Raw genomic sequence first — 14,852 nt, forward strand, 5'->3', positions numbered from 1 at the left:
CCGATGCGGGACGTGATTCCAGGACCCTGGGATCATGACTTGAGCCGAAGGCAGACGCTTAACGACTGAGCCACCCAGGTGCCCCAAGAAGGGGAGTCTTGTCTAGCAAATTGCACATTAGCATTTTGACAACACTGTGTGCATGCGTGTGTGTGTTGTGTTCATAGTGGAGGCAGAATGGCGGAGATCACAGTTAAGGAGCAGGTGGTCCAGGAAGGTAATTCTTAGCTGAAGTTCTCCTATTCATCCCAGGGATTCTAAGTATCATACAACATGGCTGCAAAGTGACAAACCTGGGCTTCATCAGCTCAGTCCCAGCCCAGCCTCCTCTCTGCCTGGCCACTCAAAGGAAACCTTACTTGCACATTTGTCGTATACCATTGACTCACACCAAGGACAGAAAGAAGAAACAGCCATATGAAGATTACTCCTGCACTGGTTTAAAGATCAGTATCAGGGGCGCCTGGGTGGCTCATTCGTTAAGCGTCTGCCTTCGGCTCAGGTCATGATCCCAGGGTCCTGGGATTGAGCCCCGCATCAGGCTCCCTGCTCCGCAGGAAGCCTGCTTCTCCCTCTCCTACTCCCGCTGCTTGTGTTCCCTCTCTCCCCGTCTCTCTCTGTGTCAAATAAATAAATAAAATCTTAAAAAAAAGACCAGTATCGAAGACATTGTCTATTTTATTGTTTATTCCTCTTAGGTTTTGGTTCTGGGGAAAAAAATTTTCTCTCTTAAAGTAATAGTAGGTTACCTTATGTGGTAATATCCAGATATCTAGGTCTATATAGATCTATAGCTATAGGTATATATTTTTTGCCTTGGCAGGGAGAAACATCATTTTTCAATAATAAAAACAAATAAAATGAAACGAATACATGCTCATTAAATAAAATTTAGCAAAGTTTAGCAATTACGGAGGAATAGGGGAAAACAAAACAGCCAAAATTATACTACCTAAAACAACTTCTGGTTAGTATTTTGGGCTGTTTTTAAAAAAAGATTGATTGATTGATTGGTTTTGAGGATTTTATTTATTTGACAAAGAGAGAGAGAGAGTACAAGCAGGGGGAGTGGCAGACAGAGGGAGAGGGAGAAGCAGGCTCTCCTCTGAGCAGGCAGCCCAACTCAGGGCTCGATCCCAGGACCCTGGGATCATGACCACAGCCAAAGGCAGATGCTTAACTTACTGAGCCATCCAGGTGCCCCAAGATTTATTTATTTTATTTTAGAGAGAGAGAAAGAGAGAGCAAACACAAGTGGGGGGAGCAAAGGGAGAGAGAATCCCAGGCCGACTCCGCACTGATTGCAGAGCCCGACATGGGGCTCAATCCCACGTCCCTGAGATCACGACCTGAGCCAAAACCAAAAGTCAGGCACTTAACTGACTGAGCCACCAGGCACCCCTTAGGGTGTTTTTAATAGTCGTTTATACTTAGGTTTAAAAATGGTTTAAAAAAATTGAAGTAACCACATGTATGTACAACTTTGAATCCTGCTGTTTTTCAAAGATCAGTTTAACCTTTAACCAGGTAAGCTAACTTGACCTTCAGTGCTAGCAAATTTGCTCTCTTCTGTTTTATGGTATTAATTTTCTATTTCCATTTGAACAATCGTATTTTACTCGTGTCTTTCACTGTAAATCACCTCAAGACCTTATTAAAAGTTAAAGAGCTGGTCTTCTCAGGTGGAGCCCAGACCCAGGTGTCCAGCAGCACTGGGGGGTGTCGGCCCCAACATCCAGCCTGGTGCTGGGCTCAGCTTGGGGTCTGCAGGAGACGGGGCCAGCAGGGAAGTGTGAGCGAGGTGTTGTCATCTTCACTGAAGCAGGAATTCCCGGGCAGGACCTGTAAGGATGTGGGGATTGGGAAGGGGAAGCAGAGTAGGTCTGGAGGACAATCGGGAGCTATCATGGTGTCCTGGGAAGCCCATGGCCTTGGCAGTCCCGTCCCAGCTGTGGGTTTGGGGCAAGCCACTTTATCTCCCTGGGCTTCAGTTTCCTCATTTGTGAATTGCAGGTAATAACAGCTCCGTTGCAAACTTGCTGTGAGGAGTCAATGAAATGACCTGTGAAGCTCCTGGTATGCAGAACATGTAAGCCAAAATGGGCTGCTTACTAGAATTGCAGCTAGGAGATACCGTTGGCGGGGGGAGGGGGGTGAAGCCAATAGTTTGAATGTGTGAAGGCCAACTAGAGGGGCTTTGGAATGTTTCAGAAATGAAAACAACTAAGACCACATCCCCCAGACCCCACTTGAACTGGGGGATGAGAAGGTGACCGTCTCCCAGGAGAGTACAGAAAAAGCCGTGTCAGCAGGAGATGAAGTTTAAAGGGAAACTGGCTGAGATGTCCAGGGCTTTCCTGGGTGGAGCGCAAACTGGGGCAAGAAGGTGGAGAAGGAGGGGGGGGGGCACTGGGAAGGAGGAGGAGCTCTCTCGCACAAAGGACAGGACAGCGGTCACTTGAATAGGGATTCCCTGCCCCCAGCGCCACCCCTGAGCCCAGTCCTCCCTCCTAACCCTCTCCTGGATGGGGGGATGCTCCACAGCTGGGTGTCACTGTTCGAGCGCCCCCAGGGTCAGTCCTTCCCCTCCATCACTCCCTTGATCCAGTCCAGGTAGTTGAGCACTTTGGTGTAGAAGCCATAGCCCTTGCCACAGCCCACGCCCCAGGAGACTATGCCCGTGGCCACCCAGTGATGGGCGCGCTCATCCCATACCACATAGACGCCACCGCTGTCCCCCTGGCAGACATTCTGCTGCCTCATCTTATCCCCAGCACAGAACATGTTGTCAGAAAACACCTCAGACCTCTGCTTCTCTTGGAGCCAGGCCTGGCAGGCGGCGCGCGGGGCCACGGGCAGCCTGGAGTATTTCAGCTGGGTGGTTAACCAGCCCCTGTCCACGCCGAAGCCACTGACGTAGCCCCACACGCCGCTGCGGTAGAGGGCCTGGCGCTCGGGCAGACAGACCGGGAGCAGGTTGGGGCCCAGCCGCACGCTGCGCCGCAGCTCCAGGAGCGCGATGTCCCCGTCGAAGCTGCGGGACTCGTGCTGGCGGTAGTCCGGGTGCACCACCACGCGGCGCACCGGGTGGCTCCCCAGCCGCAACATCTCGTCTATGCTTGTGTGGCCCAGGAACACATCCACGCTCCGGTTCTTCCCGAGAAAGATGCCGTCCTTGGGATAGATGGTGTGGGCGGCCGTGAGGATCCACCTGTCGCCCAGCAGGGCCCCGCCCCCGCGGCCGTAGATATTGGTGAAAGCTTGCCAGGGGAAGTTGCCCAACTTGGCTCTGGAGGAACCCAGGGCCTCCTGGTTCTGGGCGATGGGGGTGACCGGCCGGCCACAGACTGGGAGAGAAGAGAGACGTACAGGGGACGTCAGCTGCTGCATCAAGATGCATTTGTTAAAGACCCGCTTCCGTGAAGCGCTCTCTCTCCAACGCCTCCTCAGAGGATTTCTTTTTAAATAAGAATCACTCTTATTTTACCTTAATAATAGGATTAAAAAAAATTAATTCCAGTGTCACTAACACGCAGCGTTATATCAGTTTCAGGTACGCAATATAGTGACCCGACAGCTCTACAGGGTCCTCGGTGCTCATCACAGTAAGTGTGCTCTTGGTTCCCTTCCCTCGTTTCCCCCATCCCTCAGACATTTTAAGGCCACTTCCTCAGACTCTTGGTGGGGCCATCCTGAGCAAAATCATGCAGCAAGCAGTTTGTCCTCAGTGCCCGTTGCCTCTGTTTTCTGTGTCCTTCCTCATCGTTGACATCTTCCACCATCACCTGCCCTCCAACCCACTGCCCAAACACTGCATCAGCCTGGCCTGAGAGCTTTCTGAGGGTCAGGAGCGAGATCTGAGAAATTTATTCAGATTAGGTTAGAAAGGCAATGCTTTGACTAAAAAAAAAAAAAAAAAAAAATGGATTTCAAAAACAGTGAACTTGAACCCTCATATCTTGCTGGTGGGAATATAAAAGGATGCAGCCCCAGCGGAAAACAGCCTGGCAAGTCCTCAAAAAGTGAAACCTACAGGTGTGATGTGACCTAGCAATTCCACTACTAGGGATATGCCCAAAAGAATAGAAAACATATGTTCACACAGAAACTCGTACACGAATGCTCATAGTAGCATTTACCCCTAAAAGGCAGAAAGTGAAAACAACCCAAATGTCCTTTAACTGATGAACGGATGAACAAAAGGTGGTATATCCATGGAAAGGAATGGAATCCTGACACCTGCTACAACATGGATGAACCGTGAAAACAGGCTAAATGAAAGAAGCCAGACACAAAGGCCACATGCTGCATGATTCCCTTTATAGAAAATGTCGGAAGAGGCAAATCCAGAGACAGAAAGTGGATTAGTGGTTGCCAGCGGGTGGTGGAGGGGAGAGTCTGAGGTGCTGGGTTTCTTTTTGGGGCGATGGGAATGTTCTGGAATTAGTGGGAATGGTGGCACGACCTTGTGGATATACTAAAAATCACCACATGGTATACTTTAAAATGGTTAAGATGGTGAATTTTATGTTACATAAATTTTATCTTAATAAAAAGTCTTAACATGGCAGACTTCCTGGCACTGTGCCATGTGGGTAGGGCGATGTTTTGGGGACAGAGAGCCTGTCTGTGTATCCTTAAAGCAGCCCATCCCAAGAGAGGGGCTTCTCTTCTTTCCACTCTTCTGACCCTCTCCTCCTTTACCGTCCCCTCTGATGAACTTCCTTTATGCTTCTACTTTCTCAGTTATCTCTTGATCCTGAATAAGGGACAAGGTTCTTGCTTCTCCCTTTCTGGGCCCTTCTTGGTTCCCCTCTTCCTCCGCACCTTCCGCCTTTATCTCTCCCTGTCTACCCTAAGGCTTTCCTTTAACCCCCTATGTCCTGCTCCCGCGGGCCACACATGTGGCTGAGGTTTCTTCGGGAAGCGGCCACAGGGTCGGCGCCGGGAGGTCACCACTCACCCGGTATGCAGTGAGGAAGCTCCTCCCTGTCTTGCGTCTCCTTCCAGGGGCCCTGGGGTGTGCAGGTGAGTGTCCCTGGGGAGTGAAATGAGGGGGGCAGAGAGACAAATTCACAGCTGGGAGGTGGGGGTGCTAGGTGCCCAGAGCGCCTCCTGGTGGGAGTGAAGCAAATAGGCGCTGGTTCCCCAGCAGGCGGGGACTCACCTGCTGGCACGGCCTGATAATAGGGCTCCTGGCAGTGGTTCTGGATCTTGGAGGGATTGTCTCCAGCTGTGCTGGTGGCCTCAGAGGCTTCCCTGGCCCGGCTGATGGGCTGACTGTGGTTCACACCTGTAGGAAACCAGTGGTCAGGAGGACCCTGAACTGGCAGCCCTGGGACTGATTCTGGCCCAGGGCCGTATTTAGTGTGACTTGCACAGTCTTTTATTTAGAACATTTGAACCGTTTTTCACTGATAAGATCATCCATGATAAAAATGATTAAAAAATGGAAAGTAACTGTGATAAATAGGCTGTGGGGATACAAGCATTGTCATACACGGCTGGTCAGTGCATATTAGCAAAAACCTCTTTGGAGGGAAATTCAGCAATGCTGAAACTTAAATTGCAAATGCTTTTTCACCTAACATTTTTATTTCTAAGAATTTACCCTCATACACAGGCTCAAAGATGTATATACAGGCATAGCCACAGCAGGACTGCTTGTGGCTGCAGAGTATCAGCAGAGGACTGGCTGCATAGATTATGTGCATCAATCGAAGGAATACTATATGGTCCTTAAAAAGAATTAGGCACTGCTAACCGCATGAATATGAGTCGGTTAAGCGTCTGCCTTTGGCTCAGGTTATGATCCCAGGGTCCTGGGATCAAGCCCTGAGTAGGGCTCCCTGCTCAGCGGGGAATTTGCTTCTCCCTCTCTCTCTGCCCCTCTCCCTGCTCGTGCTCTCTCTCTCTCTCGTTCTCTCTCAAATTAATAAATAAATAATAAATAATCTTTTAAAAAAAGACATATTATTGGGTGAAAAATGCTAGATTTAAGACATCGTGAATATTAGACACGCCCCCCCGCCGCCGCCGCACAACAATACGCATATTTGAATGGCACATAGAGTGTCTTTGGAAGCATACCCAGGAAATGGACAACAGGGTTGTTTCCGGACAGGGTAGCCAGGGACTAAGGGCCAGAGATGAGAGGAAGACTTACTTCTTATACTATTACCATATCATATTATTTTTTAAAAAAATTATCATGCGCATGCATTAGCTTCAAAAAACCTGAGTTATGATTTGAAAATCTAGAATTTCACTTAAAAATCTGGACTCTTGGCTTCTTTTGAAAGAGGAGATGATCTATAAGCATTCAGCCTATAAATCCTCATGGAAACAACTGCTGGAGCTGAGCCACGCCTGCCCCTTTAATTGGGCTGCTCAGCAGCAGGGGCATAGCTGGGGCGGGGGTTGGGGGGGGTAGGGTGGGGTCACTCAAGCTTCCACTTGTCCCTTCAGGAGACCAGGGGCCATGGCTCCAGGCAGAGGCCGCACCCCCAGGAGGGACACTTACCCACAGCTTGGTAGAAGGCCAGGAAGCCCTTGTAGAGGCCAGTGGTCCTGTCCTGAGAAGAGGCAGGGGCTCGGAAAGTCAGCTGCAATCGGTTCCCCAGGGACACAAACTCCTTCTGACCAGGAGGGCTGCCCAGCGGGGAGCCCTGCTGCCCACAGAACCGACTTGGATCCAACCCACTGGCTGTGATCTGAAAGGGGAGGGTGGGCAGGCAGGTGTGGGGTGAATCTGCTCCACAGGGTCACATCCTCTAGAAGGTCTGCACACCTCTGGGGCTCAGAAGCTGTTCCTCGGGGAGCTTTTCTCAAGTAGCGTCCTGTCCCATAACTGACCCCCAGGTTTCTTTTATCCATGACCAGATACCTAGTATATTTCTTTAGCCTACCATAAGTATCTCATAAAGCCCACCATAGTTACCTACTTTTAAGAAGCTCCTTGGGAACCCCAGGGTTTCTCCAAACAGTCCGCTGGATCATAAATTCTAAGAAGGCAGGAACCACATCTATTTTGCTCACCCTGACTGCCTGATGCTCCAGATGGTACCTACGGTACCACAGCCTTGAATCGACAAATATGCAGACCTATGCCCTTCCCGTCCCACCTCCTCCACCCCCATCACCTTCCACTTGTCCGAATAATTTCCAGTGGCCAACATCTGTGAAGCATAAGACTCTCTGCAAAGACTGAGCCCCTTGGGTTCCTAGCCTTTCCTGTTCTCCTTCCTTTGGAATGTTCCTCCTCTTACTCCAGAAGCTGTTAAGTGAAGCCCTCCACAAGGTGTGAAATCTGTGGACACAAAATGTACACAGTGCGTGTACCCTGGGTATTGATGCTTTAGTATGTTCTTGAAGCAGGTTGTCTCTGCTTCTGTTCCTTCTGCCTGCCTCACCGCTGCTCAAACCCTTTAATGTGGGTTCCCCAACCCAAGGAAGGGCATCTTGGAAGGAGTTCCCCTGGCCCATGCTTCATGCCTAATCTCTTCTCTGGGCACACAGCTCACTGGTCAGCTCATTTGATTTCTGACCTTCATATTGACCCACATACCATGGGTTCTTGCTAGCTCTTTGTTCTCTCATTCTCCCCAAATCTCAAATTCCCCTAAGCCTCCTTTCGGCCCATCTCTCCATGATCACAGTAACTGGGGGGAAGTTGGCATAAAGAAAAGTTTTCAGTCACCTGGAATGTCTTGCTCGGCCATGTCCCAATACTTTTCCTTCCTTAGGACATGAACACATTTAATGTCCCTATTTAAGAGACCTACCTCTTGGGGAAGAAGCATTTTACCCTAGGAAACTGTCCTTTACTGCTTCACTTGGTTGTTAAGTGCTCCAGTTTTCTTCTTACTCTTCCTCATGAATTGTTGGCTAAATAAAATAACTTAGGAGTCTAACTAGCAAAGTAGAATGAACACCTGACAGAGAGTCCTCAGACCTATGTTAAATTCCAGACTTTGCCCCACCACCTTGTGTGACATGGGGGGTTTCTTAACCCCAGTTCTCGGTTTCCTCCTATAAAATGGTCCGTGAGGCCTCTTCTAGCCAGGACAACATCATGCCCTATGGCAGTTCTCCAGAGTCTACACGTGGAACGGTGGTGAGGATGACACTAAACACCTGCTCATCCCAAATTCATTCTGTTGTGTGTTCTACAGAAGCTTGGATTTCATCCATCCATCCATCCATCCGCCCATCCATCCATCCATTCCTTCAACAGGTACTGATTATGTTCTATGTGTGAGACACTGTGCTAGGTGCTGGGGATACAGATATGAACAGACAGTTCTGCTACCAAAGAGCCCACAGGCCGGCTGAGCATACTGACGAGTAAAAATGGAACTAGACTCCAGGGTCTTAAGTTCTGCATTTGCAGTGTCTGTGTGATTTGCTCTGGAAGGAGACAGGAGGGAAGGATCCTCTTCCTGAGCTTGAACTCCCTCCATGACAGGGAACAGTCAGGCCAAGATGGAAACTGCCCGTGGCTGAGAAGAGCAGGGCTCAAGGTAGGTGCTCAACAGACATAGGCTGAATTAAATACAGTCCCGACTTTCCAGTAAAATCTGGAGCAGTAAACACATGCATTTGTCTCCTTTCCCACCTCAAATTCCACCAACATGACAGCAAAGGGATAAAATGGTTGTACGTGATTGAGGGCAAAAAGCGAGAGGACGTGACAGCAGAGGAGGGATGTCAACATTTTGGAAGATGGGTTGGAGATGGACAAATGGCAACGAGTCTTCAAATGTGGAAGACAACATAAAGCAAGCCAGGAAACCCAGGAAAGTTTCAGAAATTGGGGTAACCAGGCACCCCTGAGGATGAAGATGAGGGAAGGGCTGACAGAAAGCCATCGTGGGGAGACCTCAGAACTCTAGGTCCCTTTGCCCATGCTGTGCATCCAGGCAAACCCCTCCAGCTCACCCTGGCAGAAGACCCGAGTGTGAGCCAGACACCCTGGACTTGGGATCCCCTAGCACACTCGACAGAGGAGGTGAAGACCAGTGCGGCAAACAGAGGGCTTAGGTGAAAGTCTACATATCAAACAGTGAGATTCCCTCCTCTGCTTGTTTACCAGAATGTTGGCCACTCTGAGCAGGAGACCCAAGGATTCTGATCTGAGATCGGCTGTCCCTAAAGAAAACACTTCCACAAGCTAATATTTGGGAGGTTCCCCAACAGCACAAATAGGTCACCTTGTTGATAACTCTATTGTCAAACCTGTCACTTCACAAATTTTAGATATCCACATGGAGCATCCAGTGCCATCTGAGTATTTCACTCTTAAATATGAATGGACAGCCAAGGATTCTTAGACATTGTAGGAAAGTTTCTAACACAATAAGCAGAGACCAAAACAAATGAACAATGAAAGGGAACCTGGATGAAGTAGAGATAATACAAGGAACAGAAGGAACATTTAAAAATAATCCCTGTAGAGGAAAGGATATTGCCTCTACGAAACAAGAACAATATTCTACACAAAAGTACATTTAGAAGATAAGAACGAGCTTTTAGACATGAAAAAATACATTAGCAGAAAAAAATTAATAAAAAATTCATATTTAAGGGGCGCCTGGGTGGCTCAGTCCACTCAGTCCAGCGGCCGCCTTTGGCTCAGGTCATGATCCTGGGGTCCTGGGATCGAGCCCTGCAATGCTTCTCCCTCTGCCCCTCCCCCTGTTTGTGCTCTCTCTCAAATAAATAAAATCTTTAAAAAAAGTTGGATCTAAAATGAGGAAATCTCCCAGAAAGTGGAACAAAAAGAGATGGACAACAGAACAGAATGGATTAACAAAACTGGAGAATCCGTCCAGAATTTACAATAGCTAAATTTATTTTCTCTTTCTGAAGAAAGAGAAAATAAAGAAGCAGACATCTGGAACTTATATAAAAAATAATACAAGAGCAGTGGGTGGGGAAATACGTGAAGTAGGTGATGGGGATTAAGATTAAGCACCAGGAGTTGTATGGAATTGTTGAATCACTATATTGTACGCCTGAAACTAATATGACACTGTCAGCGAACGGGAATTTAAATAAAAACTTAAAAAAATGAATACGTGAGGAGAAGAAAAGTACAGCATAAGGAATATAATCAATAATATTATAATAACATTGTATGGTGACAGATTGGGACTACATTCACTGGGGTAAGCACTGAGCAATGTACAGAATTGTGTTTTCAATATGTTGCACAATTGAAACTAAGATAACATTTTATGTCAACTGTACTTCAGTAAAATAAAATAAAAAATAAAAATAAAAATAAACATACATAGGCTCAGAAGCCTAAAAAAAAAAAAAATACAAGAGCATTCCCAGAATTGAAGGACTGGCTTTAAAAAGTCTCTAGATTAGGGATGCCTGGGTGGCTCAGTGGGTTAAGCATCTGCCTTCAGCTCAGGTCATGATCCTGGGGTCCTGGGATCGAGTTCTGGGACCAAGTCCCATGTGGGGCTCCCAGCTCAGCAGGGAGTCTGCTTCTCCCTTTGACCCTCCCCCACTGTGCTTTCTTGCTCTCTCTGATAATTAAATAAAATCTTAAAAAAAGAGTCTCTAGATTAAAAACCCCTGTACAACAAGTACAAAAAGACTCGCATTAAGGCACATCAGAATGAAAACTTAGGATACTGGCAATAAGGAAAATGTTCCAAAAGTCCTAGAGCGAAAATACTCAGGGCCAGGAATCATCCTTGTACCAGGCTTAACAACACTAGAGCAAGCAGACCGTATCGTCAAAATTCTGAGAGAAAATGGCTTGTAACCCAGACTGCGTCCCCAATCCACTATCCATCAACTGTGAGGGTGGACTAAGACGTTCAGGGATTTGTGAGATCCTTTACAGCTTATTCTCTCATATCCTTTCTGGAGGAGAATGTGCTCCTCCAAAATAAGGGACTAAACCAAGAAAGAGAATGGTATGGGGTTCAGTTCCAGCACATAACAGGTACAGGAAATGCCCAGAAGGAGGGAGAAAGGCACTTCCAGAACGCTTGAGGCTCTAGAGAGCAAGGAACTCTGAGGAGATAAAGTGTCGTGAGATCTTCAGGTGGGATGTCAACACAAAGCAAGACCAAGAGGTTAAGATTTGTAGTTGATTATGCGAGAGGAGATTTACTCTCCTGGCTAAGAGTTTGGGGAGCTTAGTTATAGACAGAGCCAAGCATACTAGAATCAAAACAAAAACAAACAGAAAACCCAAAAAACTCCCTGAGATTACTGACTCCCGGGAGACCCAAAAGTCGGAGAAGCAAGGACATGTAATTATTGTACACCATGTACTCAGAAGGGAATATTTTAAAGTCATGATAATGTAAACAACTAAAAATGCTAATAATGGTAGCTTGGGAGGATGGGGTGGGGAAATGCAGTGAAGGTCTAAGAGAGGTAAAGTGAGTCCTCATCTTCTATGGTTGGAAATTAAGTGATCGTGCACAAAAGTAACACAATAAGCATGCTATTTATACACATGGAAGTAAATGCCAGATGGAGCAGCTACGTGCATCGCAGGCGCTGCCGCTGGGAGAGGCCCTGGGGCTGGGAAGAAGGCTGGAGACTGCTGTTTTCATTATAAGCCTTGTCGTATACTCATTTTTACAAGAACTCTGTGCATGGATTATTTTGATACGAAGGAAATTTAACCCAAAAGATAACGTAAAGTGCTATTTTTAAAGTGTCCTTATCCTGCAGCTTGAACAGTCACCTAAGCTTTTGTTACTATTTAGGCCCAGCTTCCTGATCAGACGGAGCCTGCACTCCACAGACACTTGGTGGATCTTTACTGATGGATGTGTGAGTCCTTGCTATTTGACGCCAGGGTTTTGCAGTATGTGTGTGTCCCTCGGTACGACTTCCAAAGCAGGGCCTGCCCTGCCACCCTCTCTCTTGCTCTGCGGGGCCCAGATGGTAGCAGGGACAAGGGCAGGGCTGAGGGCAGAAGGCAGCGCCCTGGGGCAGACCCTGACCTCCCAGCTAAGCCGCCTGTGCCCCTGACTTGGGCTCTTCATCCATCCTTTGCCATTCAGGGCACAGCCACGTCCCCCTGCCTCTGGGCTCCAGGCCAGGAGGCTCCCTCCCCAGAGTCCCTTCAGGACCCCCACTGAAGCTCACTGTGACGGAGTCCTGCTCACAGTCCTGGGACGGCTCCAGGTCGAAGTCCTGGAAGACAAGCCTCACGGCAAAGCCCTCTGGAGCCTCGATGTCAGTGGAGTTCTCTTGGCCTTTGAGATATGGTTCCGGATACCCGGGGGATGTCAGCTGCTGGGGTAGCTGTTGGGCCAAGAGCACAGAGCCCTGTGTGGGGCAAGCCTGGAGGACTCCCCAGAGGAGTAGCCACCACCTGTGAGTGGATGAGAGCAAGATATGGCCACACACATACGGCCTGAGGCCTGTGGAAGTATGAGGAGCAGGGGCAGGCGAAGCTGAGAGATCGAGAGGCCCCGCAAAGGCATTAGCCCTTGAGGCCTGGGCACCTGTGGGCTCCTCCCTTACTGCCTCTCCTCACCCCGATTCCTTCAGCCTCCTAGCCAGCCGGAGCTTGGACTGGGAGTTTTCCACCATTGCTCGTGTCCCAGGACAGTCTCAATCAAAGGAGGGGGCTGCTTTGTGCTTTGGCAGGTCCCAATCCCACCCTGGGATCTGGAGGAGCAATGGTGGTAGGAGGGAGGGACATTTAAATATGTTAGCTCTCCTGGCTCGGACCGCGGAGTCTGACCAACTCCAGGGAAGGCTGCTAGAGGCTACAGGCAACTTTCCAGTTCTCCCCGCAGTAACTGGTTCTGTGTGTGTGTGCGCGCGTGTGTGCGCGTGTGCGTGTGCGTGTGTGCGCGCGCGCACGTCCCTGGGTCCCACCTTCCCCTCTCCCCGCCACTGTCCTCTCCTCCAGGCCTTTCCGGTGGGCACACTCACATCTTGCCTGGGCAGCTTGTGGAGTGGGGGCTTCTCCAGTGGTTATTTCCCCACTCCGAGACCAGGCATCTGGTACTGGACATCTGGGACCAGCGAGAGGACGTGCCCCACGCCAGGGAACAGGAGGTGGGGCTGGGGAAGGCCCTGCGGGGGAGGAGGGAGAAGTTCCTGGAAATGAATTAAGTAATTCTCCACAGTTCCCTTTTTCCAGTTCTCTGGGTTGAGCGCCACCTGCTGTCTGATTCAGGAATAGTTTGCCCACGACCGGAGAGGAAAAATACCTCCCAAACCCCATTTGCCCTCAGAAAATATCAGGGGGCCGGGAAGGCACTGACTCTTGACCCTTTTGTACTGTTCACAACCAATTTTTAACTCGTGCATGTATCACACAGTAGGATGGTCCCTTTAATGGGCCACACACCTCCCTCCCTGACTGTTCCGCTCATTTATGTTAGCAGACTGCCTCTTGTAGAGATTGAAGTTTGTGACCCATGAACTTGAGCTGCTCCTTGCTCCTCTCTCATCAAGCATGGATGGGGGCACTCGCTTAGGTAGTCTTTTGAATCCTGCCCAACAGCCCCTGGAAGCTGCTTGTCCAGCAGTGTCAGGCCCAGACTCAAACTTCTTTAGACAGATAACAGAGACCGTGGCAGGGGGCAGAGGCCGCCCTCCCTGGGCCCCCGAGAGAGACACTCACCCATGGCTTGGTAAGGGGTGGGAAGCGCTTGTGGAGGCCCATGGTTCTGTCCTCAAAGGAGGCAGGTGTGTGGAAAGTCAGCAACAGCCCGCACCCTGAGGAGCCGAACTCCCTGTGACCAGGGAGTTCACCCTGGGGCTCAGAGTTGTAACATGTGATGGCTTTGTCGAATGGTTCTCTCCCATTCTGCTCACCACAAAGGCTAAGAACGGCTCCTCACCCACTCTAGTGCTCTTGGTACACTCTTCGTTCAAGAGGCTCTCCGGAAGCCCTTAGGACACTCCCAAACAATGCACCAGGCCAGCGAGCAGGCTGCAGTACAGTAGGGACCGTGGCTACTTGGCTCACCATCACTGATGGCTAACACGGTGCCTAGCCCAAGGGTACGATGGCGAAACATGCGTGGCTGAATCCTGACTATATGGGTAGAAAGTCTCTTAATCGGCTTCTTCCCTTTCCCTCTCATACTGACCCTCAACTCCCCCTTCTTCCAGCCCCTCCATCACTTTGCTAAGTACTTTTCTGCTACCACTCTCTGGGACCTGACTTTTCCCTCTTCCCCTTCTTCGGCAGGGTACCTCCTCCAGCTCCTTCCAGGCTCTCCCTGGGTCATCACAAATGACCAGGCTCCTTCTCAAGTGCCATCCCTCTGGTTTCCATTTGGCCCTAGAGCATCCTGCCTCCATCCTTAGTCCAAGGGAGAGCTCAGTAGGCAATCCCTCTCACCCTCATTCCAGAAGTAACCTCTACTCTGGGTCCATGCCCTGCTCAGGTCCCTGGTTGTATGTTCTCCTCCTTCTCATTATTTCTTCCTTTATTTGTCCCTCACCCCACTGCTTTCCTCCCTTTCTCCAGGCCTTTGTGTTCTTGCTTTCCTCCTCCTCCTCCCTGATCCAAGCTTTAGCTCCGACAGCTTCCTCTCCTCTGAGCCTCATGGCACCCCGTCTTCCTGGAGAGCCTCTGGCTTGAGAAGGCAGCTTCCTACTGAACTTGAGAATTTTTTAAAAAAATATTTTATTTATTTATTTGACACACACACAGAGAGAGAGAGAGAGAGAGAGAAAGAGAGAGTGAAAGAACACAAGCAGGGGGAGTGACAGAGGGAGAGAGAGAAGCAGGCTTTCCTCTGAGCAGGGAGCCCAATGCAGGGCTCGATCCCAGGACCCTGAGATCATGACCTCAGCTGAGGGCAGATGTTTAACCAACTGAGCCACCCAGGCGCCCCTGG

At 49.4% G+C, this 14,852-nt stretch overlaps 1 protein-coding gene across 2 annotated transcripts; it reads right to left on the bottom strand.

Moving 5' to 3' along the window:
* Positions 1-492: 492 nt before the first annotated feature.
* Positions 493-13,033, bottom strand: C1RL (complement C1r subcomponent like). 2 transcript variants are annotated; one of them, XM_028121240.2, is made up of 7 exons: positions 12,928-13,028; positions 12,130-12,358; positions 6,524-6,713; positions 5,168-5,293; positions 4,964-5,038; positions 2,807-3,347; positions 493-1,842 (listed from the first exon to the last, which is right to left on the bottom strand). In XM_028121240.2, the coding sequence occupies exons 1-7, from the start codon at positions 13,008-13,010 to the stop codon at positions 1,662-1,664; spliced, it is 1,425 nt and encodes a 474-aa protein (XP_027977041.1). In that variant the 5' UTR covers positions 13,011-13,028; the 3' UTR covers positions 493-1,661. The 2 variants fall into 2 exon arrangements, with proteins under 2 accessions (XP_027977041.1, XP_027977040.1); XM_028121239.2 differs by having other exon boundaries at positions 1,754-3,347; positions 12,928-13,033.
* Positions 13,034-14,852: the final 1,819 nt, after the last annotated feature.

This window comes from Eumetopias jubatus, unplaced genomic scaffold (genome assembly GCF_037043125.1).
Source record: "Eumetopias jubatus isolate StellerSeaLion01/CBP00866 unplaced genomic scaffold, mEumJub1_p1.0 scaffold_8, whole genome shotgun sequence".
NCBI classification, from domain to species: Eukaryota; Metazoa; Chordata; class Mammalia; order Carnivora; family Otariidae; genus Eumetopias; species Eumetopias jubatus.